This window comes from Mirounga angustirostris, unplaced genomic scaffold (genome assembly GCF_029215605.1).
Source record: "Mirounga angustirostris isolate CCGP_5_RB_7025 unplaced genomic scaffold, mMirAng1.0.hap1 SCAF_3, whole genome shotgun sequence".
Lineage (NCBI taxonomy): Eukaryota > Metazoa > Chordata > Mammalia > Carnivora > Phocidae > Mirounga > Mirounga angustirostris.
Window position 1 is genome coordinate 176,202,734 of NW_026991711.1, and position 21,166 is coordinate 176,223,899.

At 56.3% G+C, this 21,166-nt stretch overlaps 1 protein-coding gene across 9 annotated transcripts in view; it reads right to left on the minus strand.

The window, feature by feature from the left end:
• TNS1 (tensin 1) overlaps window positions 1-21,166 on the minus strand; it is a 193,800-nt gene that overhangs the window by 107,487 nt on the left and 65,147 nt on the right. For all 9 annotated transcript variants that reach the window (XM_045868018.3, XM_064587035.1, XM_054506018.2 and 6 more), the window contains one exon: window positions 4,806-4,847. In XM_045868018.3, coding sequence (XP_045723974.1) covers window positions 4,806-4,847 — 42 coding nt within the window. The remainder of the gene's footprint in view (window positions 1-4,805; window positions 4,848-21,166) is intronic.

A 21,166-nucleotide genomic window follows, 5' to 3' on the forward strand; every position in this document is an offset into this window, starting at 1 on the left:
CCTGGCACTGTGGCAGAAAGGAACTTTGCAGCCCCAGCATTAAAACAGCAGTGTGTACAAGGTGGGTGCTCAGGACCCTCCTCTAAATCCCAGGCCCTAAGCTAGCTAGGTACACTTGTGGTTGGTGCTGTTTAGAAAAAGAAATCCCAACACATGAAACTAATGTAACATTGTGGGTCGACTCTACTTCAAATAAATGAAGGAAGGGAGGGAGGGAGAAAGGAAGGAAAGGAAAGGAGAGGAAATCCTAGAAAAGTCCACCTGGCTGCATCCAGTATTCACATCAGCAGCAAGCATCTAGGGGATCCTGGGGAGAAAGCAGAACCAGGAATCTAAAACCCCACTCCTGACTCAGCACACCACCACCCACCCCCCGACTACTGTGGGACCATGAACAGATCACCTAGACTTTCTGAGCCCCACATTGTTCCTCCGCCTACCCAGGTGGCTCTCACACGTGCCCAGACTTTCACACAATCCACTGTGGGTTCCCCATGGCCCGATGTCAGGGGAAAGGCTTTGAAAACTGCAGGTGTCATGCAAGTGAATGACGTTTGTCAAGACTGATGGTCAGAGGGTGGACAGCAGTGCTGGACTACTGAGTCAAAATCCCAGCTCCCTCTCTGAATATCTCTGGGGCCTGAGGCCTCAGTTCCTCATCTGCAATATTGGGATAATCACAGCATCTCTCTTGCTGTGTTGTCCTGCAGAATAAATGAGTTTATTTTTACAAAGCTTTCCGAACCATGTTTGGTGGAAAGAAAGTTCCATACAAGGGTTAACGTCTCCCCATTGCTCTGATTGCTATTATGGATGAATCTGGCCTGGCATTCCCATTGTCCCATTCACCTCTTCCCTCCTGCCCTCACAAACTCCCCACCCGACCTCCAGTTCACCCCACAGTGACATTCTGAGCACCTGCCAAGGGGCTGGTCTGCGTGAGGAGAAGCACTTGCACCCCCTTCTGTCCCCAGCGCAAGTCTCCTGGGTGCCAGGCTGTGTGTGCAGGAGGGCTCACCATCCAGCCGACCTCGGCGGCCACTCCACTTGGCTATCACCCTCGGGAAATTCCTTTTGACTCTTTATTTTTCAGAAGTTGAGAAAAGCTGCTTCAGCAATTTCCAAGGATCAGGAGTGTCCGTGGCAAACAAGCCCTCTCCCCTCTTCATCCTGCCCCCACTGGGGGACCCCACAGGAGGGAGGTGACCCTAGGACCCTTCTACCCGAGGCCTTCGGCAACATCTGTTGAGTAAGATGAAAACACGGGTTGAAGATTAAGCCACTTTGCCCTGGCTGGCCTGGCACAAGCTGGAGAATGTGACTGGCAGGCACACGCCATGCAGAAATCCTGTGCCCAGAACTCGGACTCCCGATCCCAGGGGGGTAAGATCGAAGCAAGATGGGTAAGAAGGCCAGAGGGACAGCTGGGAACCCCCCTGAGACCTGGAGAAACTGCAACAGACAGGCACACACTGTGTGAGGCACAAGAGAAGGGAGCAGGGAGACCAGAGACCAGCTCTGCCGAGGCTGAAGGGAGGCAGCAAATGGAAAAGGAAGGAAAAATACAACCCGCCCTTTCCTCCCTCTTGTGAACCTGCTCAAAGCACTTGCCTCGCCTGCCTTGAGGAAACAGGTGCTGAGTGCTCTCTGGGGGAAGCCAAACTTTCTCCCGGTTTCCCCTGGGCCGCTTTCCCACTCCCTGGGGACGACAGCAGAGCTTCCGGCCCAGGCCCACCCCTGCCCCTTGAATAGACAGACCCCCGTACATGGGCAAGTGGGGCAACAGGGGCCACAGTAGTCCCGCTTGCTGAGCCCCTAATCCGCACCGGGCATCCAGCTGAACGCCTTTCTTCCACTGCTGTATCCCTACCCTCCGGCACATAGTAGGTGACAGCCTACTATGTGCCGGAGGGTAGGGATACAGCAGTGAGCACAACAGATAAAAATCCCTGTCCACACAGGCTGACGTGCTGGTACGGGGGGAGCCCTGTAAATGAGACACACACCGTGTACCAGGTTGTGAGCCATGGAGGGACCGGGAGAGCAGGGAGGGGAGATAGGGCTGCTTGCTGGGGGAAGGGAAATCTCACACTTGCGTGAACACCTGTGGGAGGGAAAGAGCCTTGCCTCGCAGGGATCCGTGGGAATGGGCTCCCGGCCGGGAGGAACACAAACAACAGCGGTCCTGAAGGAGCATCAGGCCTGCTGTGTTCAAGGAGCAGCAAGAAGACCAGGTATCTGACGCCGAGTGAGTGGCGGAGAGAGCTTCTAGGAGATGTTCCAGAGTGCAAAGCCATCCTGTAGGGTGGTACAGGCCAGTGCAAGAACCTGGACTTTTACCCCAAATCAGGTGGGCAGGCCCTGGAGGGCCCTGAATACGGATTAAATAAATACATTCACAGGGCGCCTGGGTGGCTCAGCGGGGTAAACATCTGCCTTTGGCTCAGGTCATGATCCCGAGGCCCTGGGATCAAGCCCTGCATCCGGCTCCCTGCTCAGTGGGGTGTCTGCTTCTCCCTCTCCCTCTTGCTCTCTCACAAATAAAATCTTAAAAAAAAAAAAAAAAAAAAAAGCCAAAGGTTTTGTCCTGGGCTTAGGTAGGGGTGGGGCTAGATGTGGGGGTGCTGTCTCTGTCTGGGCCATGTGGGCCCCCTGCTCAGCAGGGAGTCTGCTTCTCCCTCTCCCCCTCCTCCCTACTTGTGCGCTCTCATGTGCACTCTCTCTCTCTCTCTCAAATAAATAAAATCTTTAAAAAAAATACACTCATTTCCTTTTTATTCTCCCTAACCACTTTATAGGGTAGCTGCTGTTACAAGCTCCCAATCTGCAGAGGGGGAAACTGAGGTTCAGAGAGGTTAAGCAATGTGTCCAAGGTCACACAGAGGAGACTGGGGGCCAGGATCCAAAGGGAGGGAGTCTAACCCCCTCACTCTTGACCACGGCGGTTGCGGGGGGGGGGGGTTCTGATTTAGGTGGGAAGCCTCAGGGAGCACAATCTGGTGTGTCAACCATTCCACCATCAGGTGGCTGACCCAGCCTCCAGGAAGGTCAGAGCCTCCTGCACAGGTGGGGCACATCACAGGGACGGGAAGATTCCACAGCCTCACTCAGGTAGGAGTTCCTTCAGGTATCTAACTGCAATCCTTCCAGCTGGAATGCCAACCTCTTCCCTTTTGTTCCAACCCCTGACCCTTCCTCACATAAACAAAGCTCACAAGACTCCAAGTGGCCAGGAATCTGCCTTCTGCCTGGAGATCCCTAAACCCCAGACCCCCCAGCTATCCTAGAGCAGCCAAGGACATTCTGTTCTCAGAGGCGAGGTGGCAGTTGGGTTGAAATGATGAGACTTATGCTCCCCGCTTCCCCCACCCCCACCCCGCTCGCCCACCATGATGACCCTCCACAATCCCAGAGTGACTTCTTACCAGCAGTTGCAAACCAGGCCAGCACCCCAGCCTCACCCCACCCACCCCCTCTGTTGTCAGATGACCTTGCGACTGGGCTCTGTGCAAAAAACACGTCACATCTGGAGCGGCATAGCCGGGCAGAGCTGAGGCCCAGAAGGGTCTGAGCCCAGTGAGACCAGGGAGGAGGGGCCTCTGCGAGGAACAGAAATAGCTTGGCAGGGCCTGGGCCAGGGCTGCAGAGGCCAGGGACACGGCCATGGGCCCGAGGTGGCTGAGTCACGAGCACTTTTACAAACTTTATTTCATTCCAGCAACAACCCTCGGTGGAGGGGACACTTCTCAGCACCGAGAAGGCCTTGGGAGCATCTGGAGCAACCCCTCTCCTTGACAGTAAGGGAAGCTGGGGTCCAGAAAGAGTGCGGGACTTGTCCATTGTCACTGGGCAAATGGGTGTTGGAGGGAAAGAAGAGACCAGGTGGCCTGACAGAGATTCCAGTATCCAGGTTGAGCGAGTGTGCAGACGCCTGAAACTGCCAGGGCATCCTGGCCCCCTCCCCCAGACTCCCACCCACACGAGTGTCATCAGAGGCTCCTCTGTAGCAGCAAATCAGATTGTGCCCATAGGACACCCCTCCCGCCCCCCACAAACACACACGGATGCACCTGTACTCATGCAGACCCCTCCCCTCCAGCCTCCAGGGCCCTGCCTCCCTCCAGCGCTGGGCTGGGGAGCAGGGGGGGCCTTGGGAGGGTGAGAAGGCCCTGAGAGGGCCGGGAGGAAAAGTTCCCAGTGTTCCAAATCAGCCCAGCTGGGATCCGTCTGGAACAGGCCCCTCTCCCGACAGCCCACAACTCATAGGCGTCCTGCCCCTATCCACACTTTTCTGGAAGCCTGCTGGGGGAGGCAGGGGTGGGAGACATGGAGACAGAGCAGAAAAGCAGAGTCAGCCAAGGGGCTTGGAGGTGCAACGGACCACCTGAATGTGAGCCACTGCCCAGGCGGGCGAACTCTGTGGGTCCGGCTATCCGTTCCCTGTCCTCCAGCCAAAGGGTATCTGGTCCTGGCAGGTAGAAGGTGCCGTCCCCTGGTCCTGGAAGCCCAGAGCAAGAGGCACTGGCCAGGCCCAGAGGCATGCGAGATGCCCTTTTATGGGTTTTTCCAAGGACTTCAGTCTCAAATTGAAATAGGAGGCCCTGCATCTCATCAGAAGGGACCTCATGACTCATTTCCTCCCAGTCCAGCTTCAGCCTCGGGAAGTGTCCCCCTCCTCCTCCTTACCTAATGGCCCAGCACCCTCCGGGGCTAGCAGCATGCTTAGGTCTAGAGGCAGCAATAACGAAAGAGCTGAAGAAAGAGGGGAAAGAGACCAGCAGGGTAGGGAAGGGACTGTCACTCACCACCAATTCATGGCTGGATGGAGGAAGGCAGGGGGCAGCCACCTGTGGGAGGGAACAGAGAAAGGGGCAAGGTTAGCATCTTTCATCCCCACAGAAAACCAGGGCCTCCTGAGACCATTCCACGACCCCACCTCCATGCTAGACACCCCTTCCGTGAGCCCAACACACTGACCATCACCAGCTGGAGAGGTCACTGGAAGACTCTGCAGCCATGTGGGGGATCTCTCGGGCAATAACACTGGGTAGAGGGGGTGTGGCAGAAGGCAAAAGATTTTAAGATTTTATTTATTTACTTGATACAGAGTGCGCGCACACATGCTCATGGTAGGAAGGGGCACAAGGAAAGGGAGAAAGAGAATCTCAAGCAGACGCTGTGCTGAGCGCAGAGCCCGATGCGGGACTCGATCTCATGACCCTGAGATCATGACCTGAGCTGAAACCAAGAGTTGGAAGCTTAACCGACTGAGCCACCCAGGCGCCCCGTATATCACACAATTTTTTAATTCTGTAGAAAAATATGCAGAAGACTGGAGGTCAGTGCACCGGGATTTTTTTAATAGCAGTGGGTTAAGGTAATAAGAAGAAGGATTTTTTTTTTTTCTCTGCTCTATGTTCTAAATGTTCTACAATATGCTAAGATTTGTTTTACATTTTTTAAAAACATGTTTGAGACCTCTGAGAAAGGAGGTTCTCCCCAATGCCAGGACATCTCACCCAAAGATGCAGACAGAGTCTAGGGTCCCCACAGCATGTGGGAAGCAGGATGGTGAAAGGCCCCTGCCAGTTCTTCCAAAGAAAGCCTCGAGGGGCGAAAGCACACTCTCTATGGGCAAGCTTTTATTCTTAACACCATCCTCATCTTCCTCTCTGATGGAGGGTGGGGACTGGCACGCGGGCCTCCAGACAGAGGGAGGGGGGAGGGAGGGCTGCATTTCTCCCTCCCCTGAGATAACATCCCCCATCCAGGCCAGGCAGCCAAACCACTACCCTGACAATTAGCAGGGCCCTTTATCAGAGACTCAGTGTGTTCTTTTTTTCTAGCTGGGACACGTTTTTCTTGGAGCTCATACCTCAATCTTGGCTCCAATTCCCAACCCAAGGGGCCCACGGAGGGGACTAGGAGGAGGCTCTCCCTCGGGCATAAGGGTGTGTGGGCACAAGCCCCAGATCGCTGAAGAGGGGGCTGCTGCCTCCTCAAAAAGTGGGCAACCCCTGCTCCGGCCACCACCCCAGCAGAGCAGTGATGGCGACAGCCTCCAGGCTCGGCTAGAGCTGGCTGCTCACAAGAAGCCACCCTCAGCCGGGCCCTCTCTCCACCAGACCCAGTTCTGTCCTCCAACCAGCCAAAGGGATCCCCAGACTTGACACACCAGCCCAGAAGGGGACAAGACTCACGTGATGGTGTGCCCTGAGCTCTGGAAGGGGCAGAGAAGCTGGGTGTTTAGCATCCCTGGGTTCTCGATCCAGTCCCATTACGGGCTTCCTGCCCCAACTCATTCTCCAGCAAAGAAGCCTGAGTTGAGTCTCAGTATCTATCGCCCTGTACTCACCATTACTCCGAGACTATTGAGAGAGTCATACATGAGGCCAAAAGAAAGGAACAATAGCTAACATTCATTGAATACGGACTATAGGAATGACAGGCATTATTATCTATGCTAGACCCATATTAACTCATTTAATCTTTCAACAACCCAATAAGGTAGGTACTATTACATCTTTGGTTGAGGTGCAGGGGGGGCACAGAGAGGTTAAACACCTTGCCCAAGGTCACAGAGCGGATAAGTGGTGAAGATTTGAACTTAGGCATTCTGATTCCCAAAATGAAATGTGAAGGGAAACTCCTCCCTTATGTTCAAGAGAACGAGGAAACATGGGGACAAATGCCCCCCCAAGTTCAGGGTTCTTGGTACACACAAGCATGGAGCCATGAGTGACTGTTTTAGAAGTTTCTGGGGCAGACAGAGCCTAGGGTGGGGTGGAGGATGCCAGGAGAACAGACTGGGAAGGAAGGGAAGGTCCCAGAGGTGGCTGTGGCCTGCAGGGTTCTCTGCCTGTCCTGCCCACTGGACAAGGTCTCAGCCACGGGGGTCACTACTGCTCCCCCAGGCACCTGTGAGGCAGGAGTCCTGCATCCAGCAGCGGCCTCCTCCCTGTCCCCTCCTGTCCCTAACCCCATTCAGGGGCTATAGGTTTCAACCTCACGGGGCCAGGTTCCCAGTGTCTGCCACCACTCTATCATTTATGGGTCCCTCGGGCCCTGGGTGGGAGCAGGTGCAATCCACAGGGCAGCACCCTGCTCCACTCCTTCCTTGAGAGCTGGAGCTGGGGCTCGGGTGGGGCTGGGAACCTGAGGACCATGCTGCAGGGGGACGGATGCTGCAGACTCCGGCCACGGCCTCCAGACCCGGGCAAGTCCCATCCACAGCCACTGTCTCCCACGCCGTGACACGAGGGGGTTTCCAGTCTCCATTCGGGGTCTGGGGATTGAGGGGGTCGGGGAGAGGTTATGGATCCATTTAAAGCAGGGGCAGAATGGACAGTGTCCTCTGAAACAGTGGGAGGGCCTCCCTTCCAGAACCACCCTAAGGCGGTGGTGGAAAGAACGGGAGTCCAGGTGTCCCGACCCCAGGTCGCTTCCCTGTTCCCCTGAGGCAGAGCTGCCCCTAAGGCCTGAGCTCTGCAGAGGAGCGGTGGACCCCCGGCCGCAGGGCCTACGGTCTGGGCGCCCCTCGGGGCCTGCTGCCCCCTAGCAGCTCCTCCACCCACCGCCCCCAGCTGTGCATTCCAGGCCAGCCGGCCGGCCAGCCCACTAACTTTGTTGTGTGTTTCAATGTCTCTTGTCTCTCTTTTTTTTTGTAAGCAGAGAAATGTTTCCTTAAAAGGCTCTCTCCTTCCCTCCGGCACCCTGGCCCCTGGCCACCCTCTCAGGAGCCTGGAATGTGCCAGGGAGAGCCAGGGCCCCCTGCCACTCTGTGGCCCGTGCCCTACAGCCCCACACTCCCGGTGTCAGCAGTGACCACTCCCACTGCCCCATAGGGACCCGAGCTAGGAACCCTCTCTCCGCAGAGGGGGCAGACTCTGGGGTGTCTGCAGGGGCTCTGGGTCCCAGCCCTGTCATAGACTGGCTTCCCGGGCACTGGCAGTGCGGGATTCCAGGGCTCGGGCCCAGGAGGTCAGCCTCAGGTAAGCCTCCTCCCCTGGTGTATCTCCATAAACCCATCCACACGGTGCGGGCTGAGCAGGCCTGATGCTCAGTCTCTGCCCTTGGAAAAACGCAACAGTCAAAGTAGAAGCAATGGCAGGTGCCCCCGTCACACTTGTCCTATGCCACTCAGCCTAAGTTCCCTCATTTCATCCCTACAACAACCCTCAACACCCCGTTTTATGGCCCAGGAGGCCGAGGCGTTGGGGAGGTCGATAAGCCATCCGATGATGTGAACCCAGCAGGCCGGCTCCCGACGGAGATGCGCTCCTGCCCTCTCGGCCATGCTGATGCTCTCGTAAATGCTAGTGTCCCTACAGCTCTATCCAACGACCAGGGCAACAGCCCCTGGAATGTGGCTTTCAGTCCGCTACTGTCCTAAGCTCTCAAAATGCTTGGGGCAGAGACTTCTTATCCCCATTTCACAGATGAAGAAAGGAAGGCACAGAAAAGGTGATGACTTGTCCAAGGCCACTGCGGAGGGGCAAATCTGGCTCTGGAGCCTGCAAGGGAGAGAGCTGGGGGCGCAGCTGGGGGGTGAGTTACCAATGCCTGGCATTCATCAGTCCCCCACCCACTAACATCTTCTGAATTTCAAAGGTCCCTGGACACAATGCCAACAACGGGACACACCCTTGGAGACTCCCCCAGGTCACGAGGTTGAATGCACCAGACTGCAGCCAGCCAGGCAAGGGCTCCCGGTGTGACCTGGGCCCTGTACTTCTCTCCACCAGCACTCCGTGTCCATCCCTTGTCCAGGACCTAAAGCCACACATAAGGGTGGGCTCTTCTCAGTCCTTCGAGCACACCTAGCTCTGTTCTTCCTCAGGGCCTCTGCATATGCTGTTCCCTCCCAGCCTTCTGGCTTGGCTTCAATGCCACCACCACAGAGAGGCCCTCTCTGACTCCCTTAAGTCACTCATACACACACACACACTGTTTCTCCTGCATTCTTATCTCTTCCTTCACAGACCTAATTGCAATTTGCAACTAAACAGGTGTCTGTTTCCTTGTCAGTAATCTGTTTCCCCTGCTAGAAATCAAGGGCCCTGCGGGCAGAGAATACATCTTGTTCATCACATTGGTCCCAGCACATAGTAGCTGCACAATAAGCACTTGTGGGAAGATGCAGGACACTCGGACCCGAGGAAGGGAGGCGCCTGCAACTACCAGTGGTCAAAATCACCGCCACCGCTGAGAACCTTCTACGTGCCAGGTGCTGGGGCCAATCCTGCCATATGCCTGTCTCTCTGAGCCCTTCCGATCCTACAGAGTCAGTAATATTGTTTCCGTTTTACAGATGAAAAAAAACGGAGGCTCGAAGAGATCATGACACTTGTCGCAGGTCAATCAGCTGGGAAGGGGCACGCTGCAGGTGAAATCTTGGTCTGTGGGCTCCAGGCAATGCTCTTTGCAGAGCAAGAGGAAACCCAGGCACCCACCTGGCATGGCCCCCATTACCTCACCAGTGTGCAAGCGATGGGACCTGGTCCCCAACTGGGTGACATTCCCATCCTCAGGGCCTCAAGTTGTCGGCCCTGATAACATCAAACCCCGGGCTCCTAAACTTGCCCAGCTCTTCTGAGGAGCTCCCCACGTCCGCCTGACCCTGGGGCTGGACAGGACCGCCTTGCCCCAGCCAAAACTGAGAACCACTCGAGTCTCTGACTCTAGCATTTCATACAATCCTGAGCAGAAGGTTTTTTTTTTTTTTTCCTATCTCTAGCTAGTCCTTTCTATTATTATTATTGTGGTAAAATGCATACAACATAGAATTTACCATTTTAACCATTTCTAAGAGTACATTTCAATGGCAGGTAAGTGCATTCACACTGCTGTACAACCATCACTCCTACCCATTTCCAGAACCTTGTCACCTTTCCAAACAAGAAACCCCACATCCTTTAAACAAGAACCCCGTCCCCCTTTCCTCCCAGCCCCTGGGGATCTCTAAGCTACCTCCTGTGTCTATGAATTTACCTGTTCTAGGCACCTCGCATAAGAGGAATCACACAGCAATTTGAGTCTGTCTTATTTCCTTCGTGTTCTGGGCTGAGTTCTATCCCCCCAAATTCCCACGTTGCAAGTCCTAATCCCCAGTACGTCAGAACGTAACTGTATTGAAAGAGGTGATGGAGTTACAACGAGGCCATCTGCGGGCCCTAATCCAATCTGGCAGGTGTCCTTATAGGAAGAGGCTAGGACCCACAGAGAGTCACTAGGGGAACATGCACAAAGCAAGGACCACGTGAGGACACAAGAATCCGCCTCAGAGGAAATGGGAAGTGCCAACGCCTGGACTTGGAGTTCCCGCCCCCAGAAGCGGGTGAAGATGAATTCATGGTGTGAGCCACCCAGCGTGCGGTATGTTGTTAGAGCTGCCCCAGCAACTGTCACACTTGGTGTCATGTCCTCAGGATTCACTCATGTGGCCTCATGTGGCAGAGCTGCCTTGCTTTTCCAGGCTGCATACTAATCCACTGCGTGAGCCCAGCACACCGTGTTTATCCGATGGATGGACACGCAGGCTGTTTCCACCGAGGTTCTGCCTGACAACCCCTCCACATCCCTGCCTCCACAACTCCAGGCCCCCATCTCGGCTGACACCCAGAGGTACACGGGAGGGAAGGAAGGTAGGGTTTGCAGAGCACTTACTATGCATCACCGACCTGGGTGCTTTACGTACATTTTATTTAGTCTTCATGACAGGTCTTTGGGGCACATGGGCTCAGAGAGATCAAGCCATTGCCCAAAGTCGAACAGCTCGTAAGAGAAGGAATGGCAGAAGCAGAAGCAGCAGTTGCTGAGGTTTCTTTGGATGCTCACTGTGTACCAGGCACACTATTTTATCCCTTCCTCTCCCTGGGACCTGCTGGAGGCAGAGATGAGTGCCCTCATGTCCAGCCGTCTTCGCGGCAATCCTGTGAGATCCAAGACAGCACAGCTGCTAAGTGACAGACCCCGGGGTCCGCCTGCCTCCAATGCCCACCTTGCCCAGCACGCCACGCTGCCTCTATGGCCGGATGGAGGTGCCAGGGGCTGTGAATGCAGAGAGCACTCGGGGGTCCCGGGTAGGGTCCACAGAGGAGGGGACACCTAGGCCAGGCCTCCAGGATAGGTTGCTTTTGTCTGCTGGGCGTCTCACCCAGGACCGTTCTAAGAGCCCCGAGGGCGGGAAGAGCCCCTGGTCCAGAGCCCGGAGCTCACCTGGTATGTGGATGGGGTTTTAAAAGGTGGAGATGGGGAAAGGGCATTTCAGGTGCAAATGATCACGTGAACAAGGCATGGAGGAAAGAACTCCTACAAGTCCCCCTTGGCTGGGACACAGGGTGGGGGAAAGGGAGAAGGAGGGACACTAAAGGACAAACGGAAGGAGACAAAGGGTAAGAGGACCGGCTGCAAACTCTCTTTCCAGGTTGGACCACGGGCAACTTTGACAGCCCAGCAGAGAAGTTAAGACTTTTAGATGCTGGCACTGGGGAGCCACTGAAGGTGCCTGAGTGGGAGAGGGAGCAGAGAGAAGTAAAGGGTGAAGCTTAAGGCAGGCTAAAGACGTGTAATAATGATACTAATAATAATGGGGAGGGGGAGAAAAAGTGGGGGGCCCAAAGCCCACAGACAACGGGCCACTTGGGCACCCTAAAACCAAGAAGTCCTCCTTTCCACACTAACAAACACACACTGGACAGACCCTGACCTCCAGCCTTGCCTTCTCTTCCCCCAGCCACAGCACAGGACACCACTGCCCCGACTTCTTCCCTCCCTGCCCTGCACGGAGCAAGTGGACCCCCCCTCCCACCGGAGCTGCTGCTCACCCTCCGGGCCCCTCCTGGGGAACCTGTGGCCAGCACGCCACTACCTCTGAGCCCTGGTCACTGTGGTGACACCACAGGGGTCAAGAATAATACAGATCATGACCCCCCAGAGGATCTAGCCTCCATGCCACATGACTGAGGAAAGAGCCAGAAGACCCCCTCGGCTGTGGCCAGCCCAGCACCTCAGACGTCACGTGATGAGTCCGCCGGGCTCCGGCAAGAAGGCCATGGCCAGCCCCAGTGAGCCGGGCAAAGGCAGGCTGGCAGGCCCAGCCAAGTGGACTGAAGGATGGCTTGGAAGCCCGGTGGGAGGCAAGTGTGCACTGAGCCTACACAGCAGTCAGGTAACTACAGAATGCCTCAGCCAGGGGGCTTGCGGGGAGCAAGGACAAGGTCCGGGCGGCAAAAGACAGAGCCCCAGCATGGCTCAATGGCTCAAGACACTGGCCTCCCGTTCTGAGCCCCAGGCCCTGGGCAGGGGGCTCCTGGAGAAGAGATGGTAGTTGCTCCCAGGCCTGTGCCCTCCCCTCCAGGCTGCCTGTCCTCACCAGAGCTCGCTCCTGGCCTGCTCGGCTGTTTCCTTCCCTTATATAGAGTTCTGCTCAGGATCAGGAAAGGAAGTGCATCCAGTTCCTGGAGGCAAGAAGGGACCTGTTTCCAGGGACACCTTGAGCTGAGGGGGGTAGGGCATGTCCCAGGCAAGAGTCCCCTCCAGAACCAGGGGCCAGCCCTTTCCCCAAACCCAGCACAGGCTCCAACTCCGACAAGAAATAGAGGAGAGTCCCAGAGGGCCGACTCTGGGCAATGCCCCCAGGACGTCTGTCCCCCCTGTTCACCCAAACCCTCCTGGGCCACATGCCTCTTGAACCACTGACCCAATCAACCTGCTCCCCAAGCTCCAGCAGCACCCCCTTCTCCCCAGTCCTCCCTCTTGTCTCGGGACCTTCCCCTCACACCCACGCACTGACCACCCCGCCCATTGCCAGCCTCTAGGTCTGGTAACACACTCAAGAAAGGGCTCTCCGGACAGGGAATTTTCTCTGCAGGCAAACACCTCCCTGACCTCTGGCCACACCCACACGCAGCAGCCAGACTGCACAGCCCAACCCTACATGAGGTGGGGAGCCGGGTGTGCCCCTCTTGTGCCTGGCCAGAAGGTGCAGCCACAGGAAAGGGGGGTGCGGTGGACCTAGCAGGGCATGCTATGGAACCAGCAGGCCTCCACCTACGGAAGCTGGTCCCTGCAGAGCCCTTCTGGAGGATGGCGTGAGCTAGCACCCGGGTTAGTCCACGCTGGAGGCCCGGCTGGTGGCAGAGCATTTTCTCTGAAGATGTGCCTCCCCCTAAACCCAAGCCAAGACCCCGGCTCAGGGGCCACACTCACCCACACCCACAGTTAGTGACTCTAGGAGGGCTGAGGTTGCAACCAGGCCAGCTTCTTATGATGAAACCCCAGTGAGCAGGAGAAGCACAGAAGTTGAGGTCGGGCAAACCTGTACTGAGCATCTATGGTGTGCCAGGCCCTGGGAGCACGAGAGAGGAAGCCAGGGGTCCCAGAGGGGAAGCCAGGGGTCCCAGAGGGGCTGAGCAATAGCCACAGACAAGGGTGGGACACATGAGGCCGCAGGAAAGCACCAGCAGGGGGCAGAAGGCACAGCTGGGCCCAGGGCTTGACACTGATCAGCATCCTGGGCTCACAGCCCTACCTCCACCTCACTCCTCTCCCGCTCAGTGCTGACAACCACCTCACTCCCCCACCCTCGGCCACCCAAAGTTGTGAAGCCAGAAACCTGAGCATCCGCCTTGACTCCCCCTTCCCCTCCCTCCCACCAAGCCTGGACAATTCCTCTGCCCAAATATCTTTCCAAGCCGCCCCACCCTGCACCATAGAGATTATTGCAAGAACCTCCTAACTCAGGTCTCTGCCTTAGGTCTTGCCCCTCTAACCTATTCTCCACTCAGCAGCCAGGGAACTATTTCTAAAATGCACATCCAGTCCTGTCACTCCCCTGCCTGAAGTCCTTCCTGAATCCATGGGACAGAGTCCAAATGCCCTAATATGGTCCTCATGGCCCTGCGGGACCTGGCTGGGTCTCTTTCAGGCCCCATTCCCCACCTCTCTGCCTCCAAGCCCTTGCTCCAGCCAGAAAAACCCCCTTTCAGGTCCAATTCTGTTCCATCTAATATGCTCTGAGCCCATTTCCCAGATGAGGCTCAGAGAGGTCACACGCTTCACCCAAGGTCCCAAGCCTCAGCTGTGCCCAGCACCCCACCACCTTGACCCGTGAGGGGCCACAGCAAGAGTTTCATGGAGGGCATGGCCTCTGAGGCGGATGGGGCGGGGGAGACATCAGCCGTGGGAAAACAGAGAGGAGACCAGTCAGCGGGGCCCGGGGCGCACATGGCAAAACGGAGGAAGTGGGTCAAAGTGGGTGCCTTGTGCAAGGTCTGGAGGGCTGGACTGACACACCTGTCCAGGGGCTCTGGAGTAGCCCAATGCCTCCAGAGCCAGTGAGAGAAGGTGCAGGCGAGGGGCAGGGCTGGAGGCCAAATGTCCCACCCAAAATAGGCAGCTGCTGCCAAAGCAAGACAAGCTCTGAGCCAGGGCCAGGTGCAGAGGAGAGAGGCCACCAAGACAGCTTCAAGGGGACAGGAGAAGATGGAGAAGCCAGACACCACTGAGAGGCCCAGCCTGGAGGCCTCCGAGGAAGCAGGGCCTCTGCTGCATAAGTGAAAGTGTCAACAGGCAGTTTGAAACGGAGACTTCAGAGCTGCCTTCTCCTGAGATGCAAAGCCCAGGGAAAACCCCAGCCCTTCTTCTCCTCCTGGAGAGGGGCCATTTGTTCCAAAGCAGGGGGTGGGGTGACATGGCCTGCAGCACAGAAAACATAGCTTCTAGGAAGTTCCTCGAAGAATCTGGTCAAGGTAAGGGCTGTGGTCTGTGGTGAAGGTTTTAGTGGAACTGGGGGACCGGTGGGGGGGGATGGGGGACAGGCCTAGGAAGCAAGACCCTGCATTCACTCCTCAGTGCCAGGTTCCCAGCAAGGGAGACAGAGATGAATAAGAATGGCCTGGACCAGGAGGGGAACTTGGGGCCCAGTGGAGGAGGCCCACATGTAAACAGGGAATTATAAAAGAGTCCAGTAACTAACTGCTATAAGGAAGGTATGAAGAGGGTTATTATCTCACTGGGATTCAAATCCATCTGTTTTTCCAGAAATTACGCCCAGAGGGAGGCTGCCCACCCAACCCCCCTCACTCCCCACAGAGGGTTTCTGTCCCTAGAGGAGAACTTGCAGGGACAAAAGTCTTTGACCCTAAATTGTGCCAGAACAGTGAGGCAGGAAGGACGCATGGGAAAAACAGCTAAGAGCAAGGGGGAAACCCAAGGAGTCAGAGGGCTCGGGAACTGCTAAGAGGCACACCGGCAGCCCTGGGACGTGGCAAAGGAGGCTGACGAGAGGTTGGGGTGAGGAGATAGTGGGGCTCGGCCAGGCCACAGATCGGAGAATTCTGGAGCTGGGGGCCACACTCGAACCCACACCAACACCAGAGGGTCCCTCTGTCTTCTTAAACTAGACCAGAGTCTACTCCTGGGCCAGGACCAGGGGCCTGGCCCCTCCTGGCCCCTCTCTCCCTTCCCACTCTGCTTCCTAATCTTAAAGGTGTTACTGGTTGCCTGGGGCACCATCCATTGGGTAACAGGTTTTGAGAAGGAGAAATGCTACCCCAAATGTGCACTCCAATTGCAAGATGCATACCAACTGCAGAAATACCAAATGTTATTTAAAAAAAGTCATCTCAAATTTGAAGAAAAAGTGAGGCTCCCCAAACTGCCCTATGCTGCTAACAATCAGGAAATCCCTCCCAGTGTCTACCTACTTTCTTTTTAAAAAATTGAAGGACGCGCAAAGAAAGAACAAGGTCAAAGGCAACCCAAGTCCATGTTACCCAGGAGAAAACTCTACATCCTCAAAGCCCATCTGTGGCTCTTACATTCCCTGGACCCCTGCAGGTCATTCTGTCCCATCGCCTGACTGCAGACAGCTCTGATTCTAACCCAAAACCCGTAGCTGGGAGCAGATTCCGTTCTGAAAGATCACACCTAACACCTTTTGTCCATGGATCCCTTTCTTCCAAATTCCTCAACACATCGAGAGGCCACGAGTTTCCAGCCAAAGGGCAAGAGCTGGGAGAAGAAGCACTGGACTGGGAGTCGGGCGTGGCTTCCAATTCCACATTGCCATAGCCCGCCACTTCCTGCAGCTCCCCGAGGCGGTCTCCTCGTCTGGAAAATGGGGATAAGGAGACCTACGTTCCAGGGTGCAACCAAATAGAGTTGACTCAGTTGACACCACTAAAAACTCCTGGAACACAGCACACGCTTAGTACACGGTAGTCCCTTCCATTGAGCCGCTACCAACATGCGCCTCCATGTCTTCATGTCCACAGCAGTAAACTGCATGGTGCGGGCCCCATGCTAAGGGCTGCATGTATCTCAGCTCATCAAATCGTCACTGCAGGGGCGCCTGGGTGGCTCAGTCAGTTGGGCATCCGACTCTTGGTTTCAGCTCAGGTCATGATCAGATTGGGGTCCTGGGATGGAGCCCTCCATCGGGCTCTGCACTCCACTCACAGTCTGCTGGAGATTCTCTCTCTCTGCTCCTCCCCCTGCTCATGCTCGCTCTCTTTCTCTTTCTCAAATAAATAAAATCTTTAAAAAAAATCTTTAAAAAAATCATCACTTCAACCCTGTGAGGTAGGCTCTGTTCTTATGCCCACTTGACTGAAGAATTCAGGAACTATATATACCAGGTGAGAAGAGGTAGCTGACTGACAAGGTCTCATCCACCAATACGTCAGAACTTGGGAAAGTATCGTACAGTGCAAGAGATTCCCATCAAAAAAAAAAAAAAAAAAAAAATCCACTTCTTTTCCCTGAGCTCTCGACTCTGGCCTCAGCTTCAGTGATCTGCAAAGGCACTCCCGTAGGCAAGTCCTGGGCCCCAGACGGCAGCACCAGGAGCACTCAGCGTAATGATGCATCTGCACAATTAGCGTAGGGCAAGGGCTGGTGTTCCAGAACCCCATCTGCTCTGATGGACCACACCAGGAGCCCCGGAAGCAGGAGTCCCAAGGGCAGGGCAGCCCAGCCCCATGTTGCTCCTTTAAATCCATCTGTGGCTGAGGCGCAGGAAGCCCCCTCTGGTTCCCAATTAGCCGGCAGCTGAGACTTGAAGCGAGGCCAGCACTGAAGGCCAGCGGAGGCCTGGCTGTCACCGGCATTGTTCGGCTGCATCTGACGCATATCCACCCTCCCCCTGCAATGTTTCCTTGTTCTCAGGGAGAACCTCGGAGATGCACGCATCTGAAACCAGGTCTGGAGGGAAGGGGTTGCTGAAGGGAGGGGCAGCGGAAGACTCGGCTCTATCTGGCTCAGAAAATGCAGGCGGACTTTAGACAGGGAAGACGGCTCACATCAGCTACAGACCCCGGGGACCCAGAGACACTGCTGAGGTGCAGACGCACAGTTCACACACCCCAAGGCACACACACAGCGCAGACACAGCCCCCAGGACCCCTGCCAGCACCAGATGCAAAGTCACTCCGTGGTACTGCCAGCCCCACCCCAAGCAGAGCCGCACTGACTCCCGCACGGCGGCCCCACCAGCACACCCAGGGGCAGGGGACGGGGTCCCGGGGCACAGTTCATCTCAGGAAGCCAGGGTGGGGAATGATCCACAGGGCCAGACTGGAGGAGGGGAGAGCACGAACCAGCAGAGGCAGGGGGGTTCAAGTCTGAATACTCACCCAGATCTCAAAGCGCCCCCAGGAGCCAGCCTATCTATGGGAGCAGGGCCAGCAACAGATTCCCCTTGGACTCTCCCCCCTACTTGCATCCTGCCCATCCTTCTGGAAGAGCAGGTGAGGGGCGAGGCACACTGATGAAAGCTGGGTGGGAGGTGTCAGAAACAGGAGGGCAAGTGTACTAAGCTGATAGGAGAATAAACATCCTGGAAATCACGGAATACAGGCATGGGAGCAGGAATTTTAGAAGTGGAGGTGGGGAAGAGGAGCAAAACAGAGTTTAGGGCTTGACGGATGACCAAATTATCTGAATCCCTCGAAGGTACCGTGTACTGCAGACACGACATCACGTTGACCCCTTTCAACGGTATGTACAACAGCCAAATCTCCCTTTTCCATATGAGACCAAGAAACTCAGGGAGAAAAGTAAGTTGCCCAGGGTCACACAGCTATGAGCACTGGAGCTGGGACTCAGACCCAGGACAGCCAGACTGCAAATCTATACTCCTGCAGGCAACCCAAGTCACCCGGGTGCTTCGACGACAAAGACAGGGCAGCTGTGCGGCCTAGAGGGCGTGGCAGGATCGCTGGGCAGAGGGGCTGATGCAGAGGGGCACAGAGATGCAAAGGGGGCAGGTGGGTGGGCATGCCGGCCTGGACCCCCAGCTCCTAAGGGGCTCAGGCTGCGGTGACTCAGTGGCTGGGCCTCCGGGGAGCATTTCCGGAGCCTCAGACAGCTCTGCAGCCTAGGAGCCACCTGCCCAGCAGAGACACTGGGCCATTACTCACAACTGTTAGTTACTCACTCTTCTCGGCACCCTGCCCCCCAGCACATCACTCACTCCGACTCTGTTCCCTGAGAGTGGCCAAGGGGAGCCAGCGGATCTGGCTGGTTCCCACCCTCGCTTTGCTAGCCCCAATCCTGCCAGCGCATCACCACCTGAGTCACTGGGGCCGAGCCCCACAGACTCTGGCCCACTCAGCCCAGACAGCTGTTAGCCTCCACTCTGTTCCAAGAAATAGAGCTGCTTGGAGGAGTGGTCACTGGGCAAAGAACTTTCCCATCCCAGGGCTAGAAGGGACCTTCACAGCATCTCAGCTGGCTTCCCAGCAGATGCCTGAAGATCTTCCAGGACCCCCACCTCCATGCTGGATGGCTCCTCGGACGGCCCCAAGAACAAGAGCCTCTCTGTTCAGAAAGATCTGCAGCCTTGCAGAATGTCAGCACTGGTTGGAGAAACGGAGGGCTCTCCTAAGGCCAACCTCTCATCTTATAAACGAAGAAACTGAAGCCCAGAGAGGGGATGTGATTTGCCCAAGGTCACACAGTGCCAAAGGGGGACTGCAAGCAGGCCGCCTGGCCCCCATGCCACCAGTCCCTCCACTCACTGCAAGTCCTTTCACCCCACGGGGAGTCGGTTGGAGCAGGCCCCTGCAGCCTACCCTCATGCCCTCCTGTTGCAAAGCAGCTGCTTATCCCGAGCCACCGGACTTGGGGGAGCTGAAGCCCAGATGAGAAGAGAAGAAAGGAGCTGCAGCTAAACCGTGCTTAGTGGGGAGCAATCACTTTCTAACAGCGACAGAGCATCAGGAACAGTCTCCTGGCAGACGGGAGATGGACCACAGGCCTTCCGGAGGCCATGGAGCTAGAAGGCCAGGCCCTCTGGCAGGACACGATGGGAGGAATTCCTGGAGTCCCAGCTGGGGACTTGGGAGAGTCCTGGCCTCCTCTCTGCTCACCTCTCCTCCCCTTGACCCCCACCCCGGCTCACCCCTGCTCTCCCAGGGCTCCGGCTTGGAATCCAGGCTGGCCGTAGCCTCCGCTCCCACACCCGGCTCAGCCCAGCTGGCCACATCAGACACAGCCCGATGTGTGGGGTTCGAGGCAGCTCATGAGGCACCAAGGAGCCTTCAAAGCCTCCCGGGGAGCCTCGTCTCTCCTGTGCTCTCCCACCCGCTCGAGGCACTCATCCCAGCCGAGAGGCCCCTACCTGCCTCTCTCCCTCTGCACCAACACATAACAATAGTAGTAATAATAACCAAGGGTCACAGAGCATGGCCTGTGTGCTGGGCATGGTTCTATTTATTTCCTGCTTTGACAGATGGGTAAATAAAGCACTGGCAGGTTGGGGTCAAGACTGAAACCCACAGTGTGGCCACAGTGTCTGATCTTGACCCCCCTCCTCCCCACCGTGCCTCATGAGAGGGCCTCGCTCCAAGTTAAAGCTCCCGAAATCCCTGCTTCCTCATCCACGCACCATCATGGAACTCCTTCAGCCCCACCGGCCTCGGTGACGCTCAACAGTCCTCGTGGCTCTGGACAGGCAGCCCCTGTCCAGACACTCACCAGGCCGCCTACGGTCAGGCCGCAAACCCTCGGCCTCCGAGCGCAGTCTCCTCCACCCTGACTCGGGGACCCTCGCGTTCGTTCGCTCAATAAAGAGTGAGGGCCCACCGTGTGCCAGGCAGACAGTGAAGGATGCCCCCAAAGGAGCCTCCCGATTCCTTAGAAATGCCAGAGCCTATGGTCTACCCTCACTCCCGCCTGCTACAACAGGGCTCTCCCCTGGCCTGAAAGATCTCCCAGGAAGGAGATTTCAGGGTCTCCACAGCCTCCTGATGCAGGAAAGGGGGTCAGCACGTGGGAAGGAAGCCCAGAGAGATGAAGCGATGGCAGGAGAGGCTTTCCCAGCGTGGGGTTGAGAAATTTGCACAGAGGACTCTGAGGACTTTGGCTTATGGGATGTCCCCAGATCTCCCTGGTCAGTACAGCCTTCACACCGGCCAAATCACCCTCCTGAATAACAGTCTCATCACATTATCCCCACATGAAAGCCCTCAGCTGCTCCCTCGTTCACCTGGCCCAGGAAACCCCCCATGGCTGACCCCAAGAAACACCAGCAGGCTCGCCCAAAGCCATCCTTTCCCACGCACACCACTTCCTGTGGGCCTATTCCGTGCCAGGCACTGAGCGGGGCACTTCCCAGAGAGGATCTCATTTCATCCCCATCATAGCTCTATGAGGCTGCAATATCAACCCCATTTGACAGATGCAGACACTGAGGTTTGGCCCGAGGCCACCCAGCTAGCAAGCAGCAGAGCCGGGAGGGACAGAGCATTCTGTCTGACTCTAACACAGGGTGCGGGACATTATTTGATCCATCATGACATGTGCCTTTGTGCATGCCTTTCCCCTGTGCCTGAAGAAGTCTTTGTCCCTTTTGCTTCCTGCAGAACTCCTTCTCAACCTTCAAAACCCATCTCCAATGGCATCTCTTCTCCAAAGCTCTCTCCACTCCACCAGCTCGTGTACATTGCTTCCTGATTGACATTGCCTCTGCATTTGGCAGAAAGCCATCTACTCCCCTTTGTCTCCTTCTAGACCATGTCCCCCTGGCCTTTCCAGCCCCATGCCCCTGGCACCTTGCCTGGCATACAGCCAGTGCCCCCAAAAGGCTTTGAAGTGAATAATAAGGGGCCTCATGAGCCCAGTCGGACTCAGCACGCAGCCTCCACTGTGGGTGCCTGGGCAC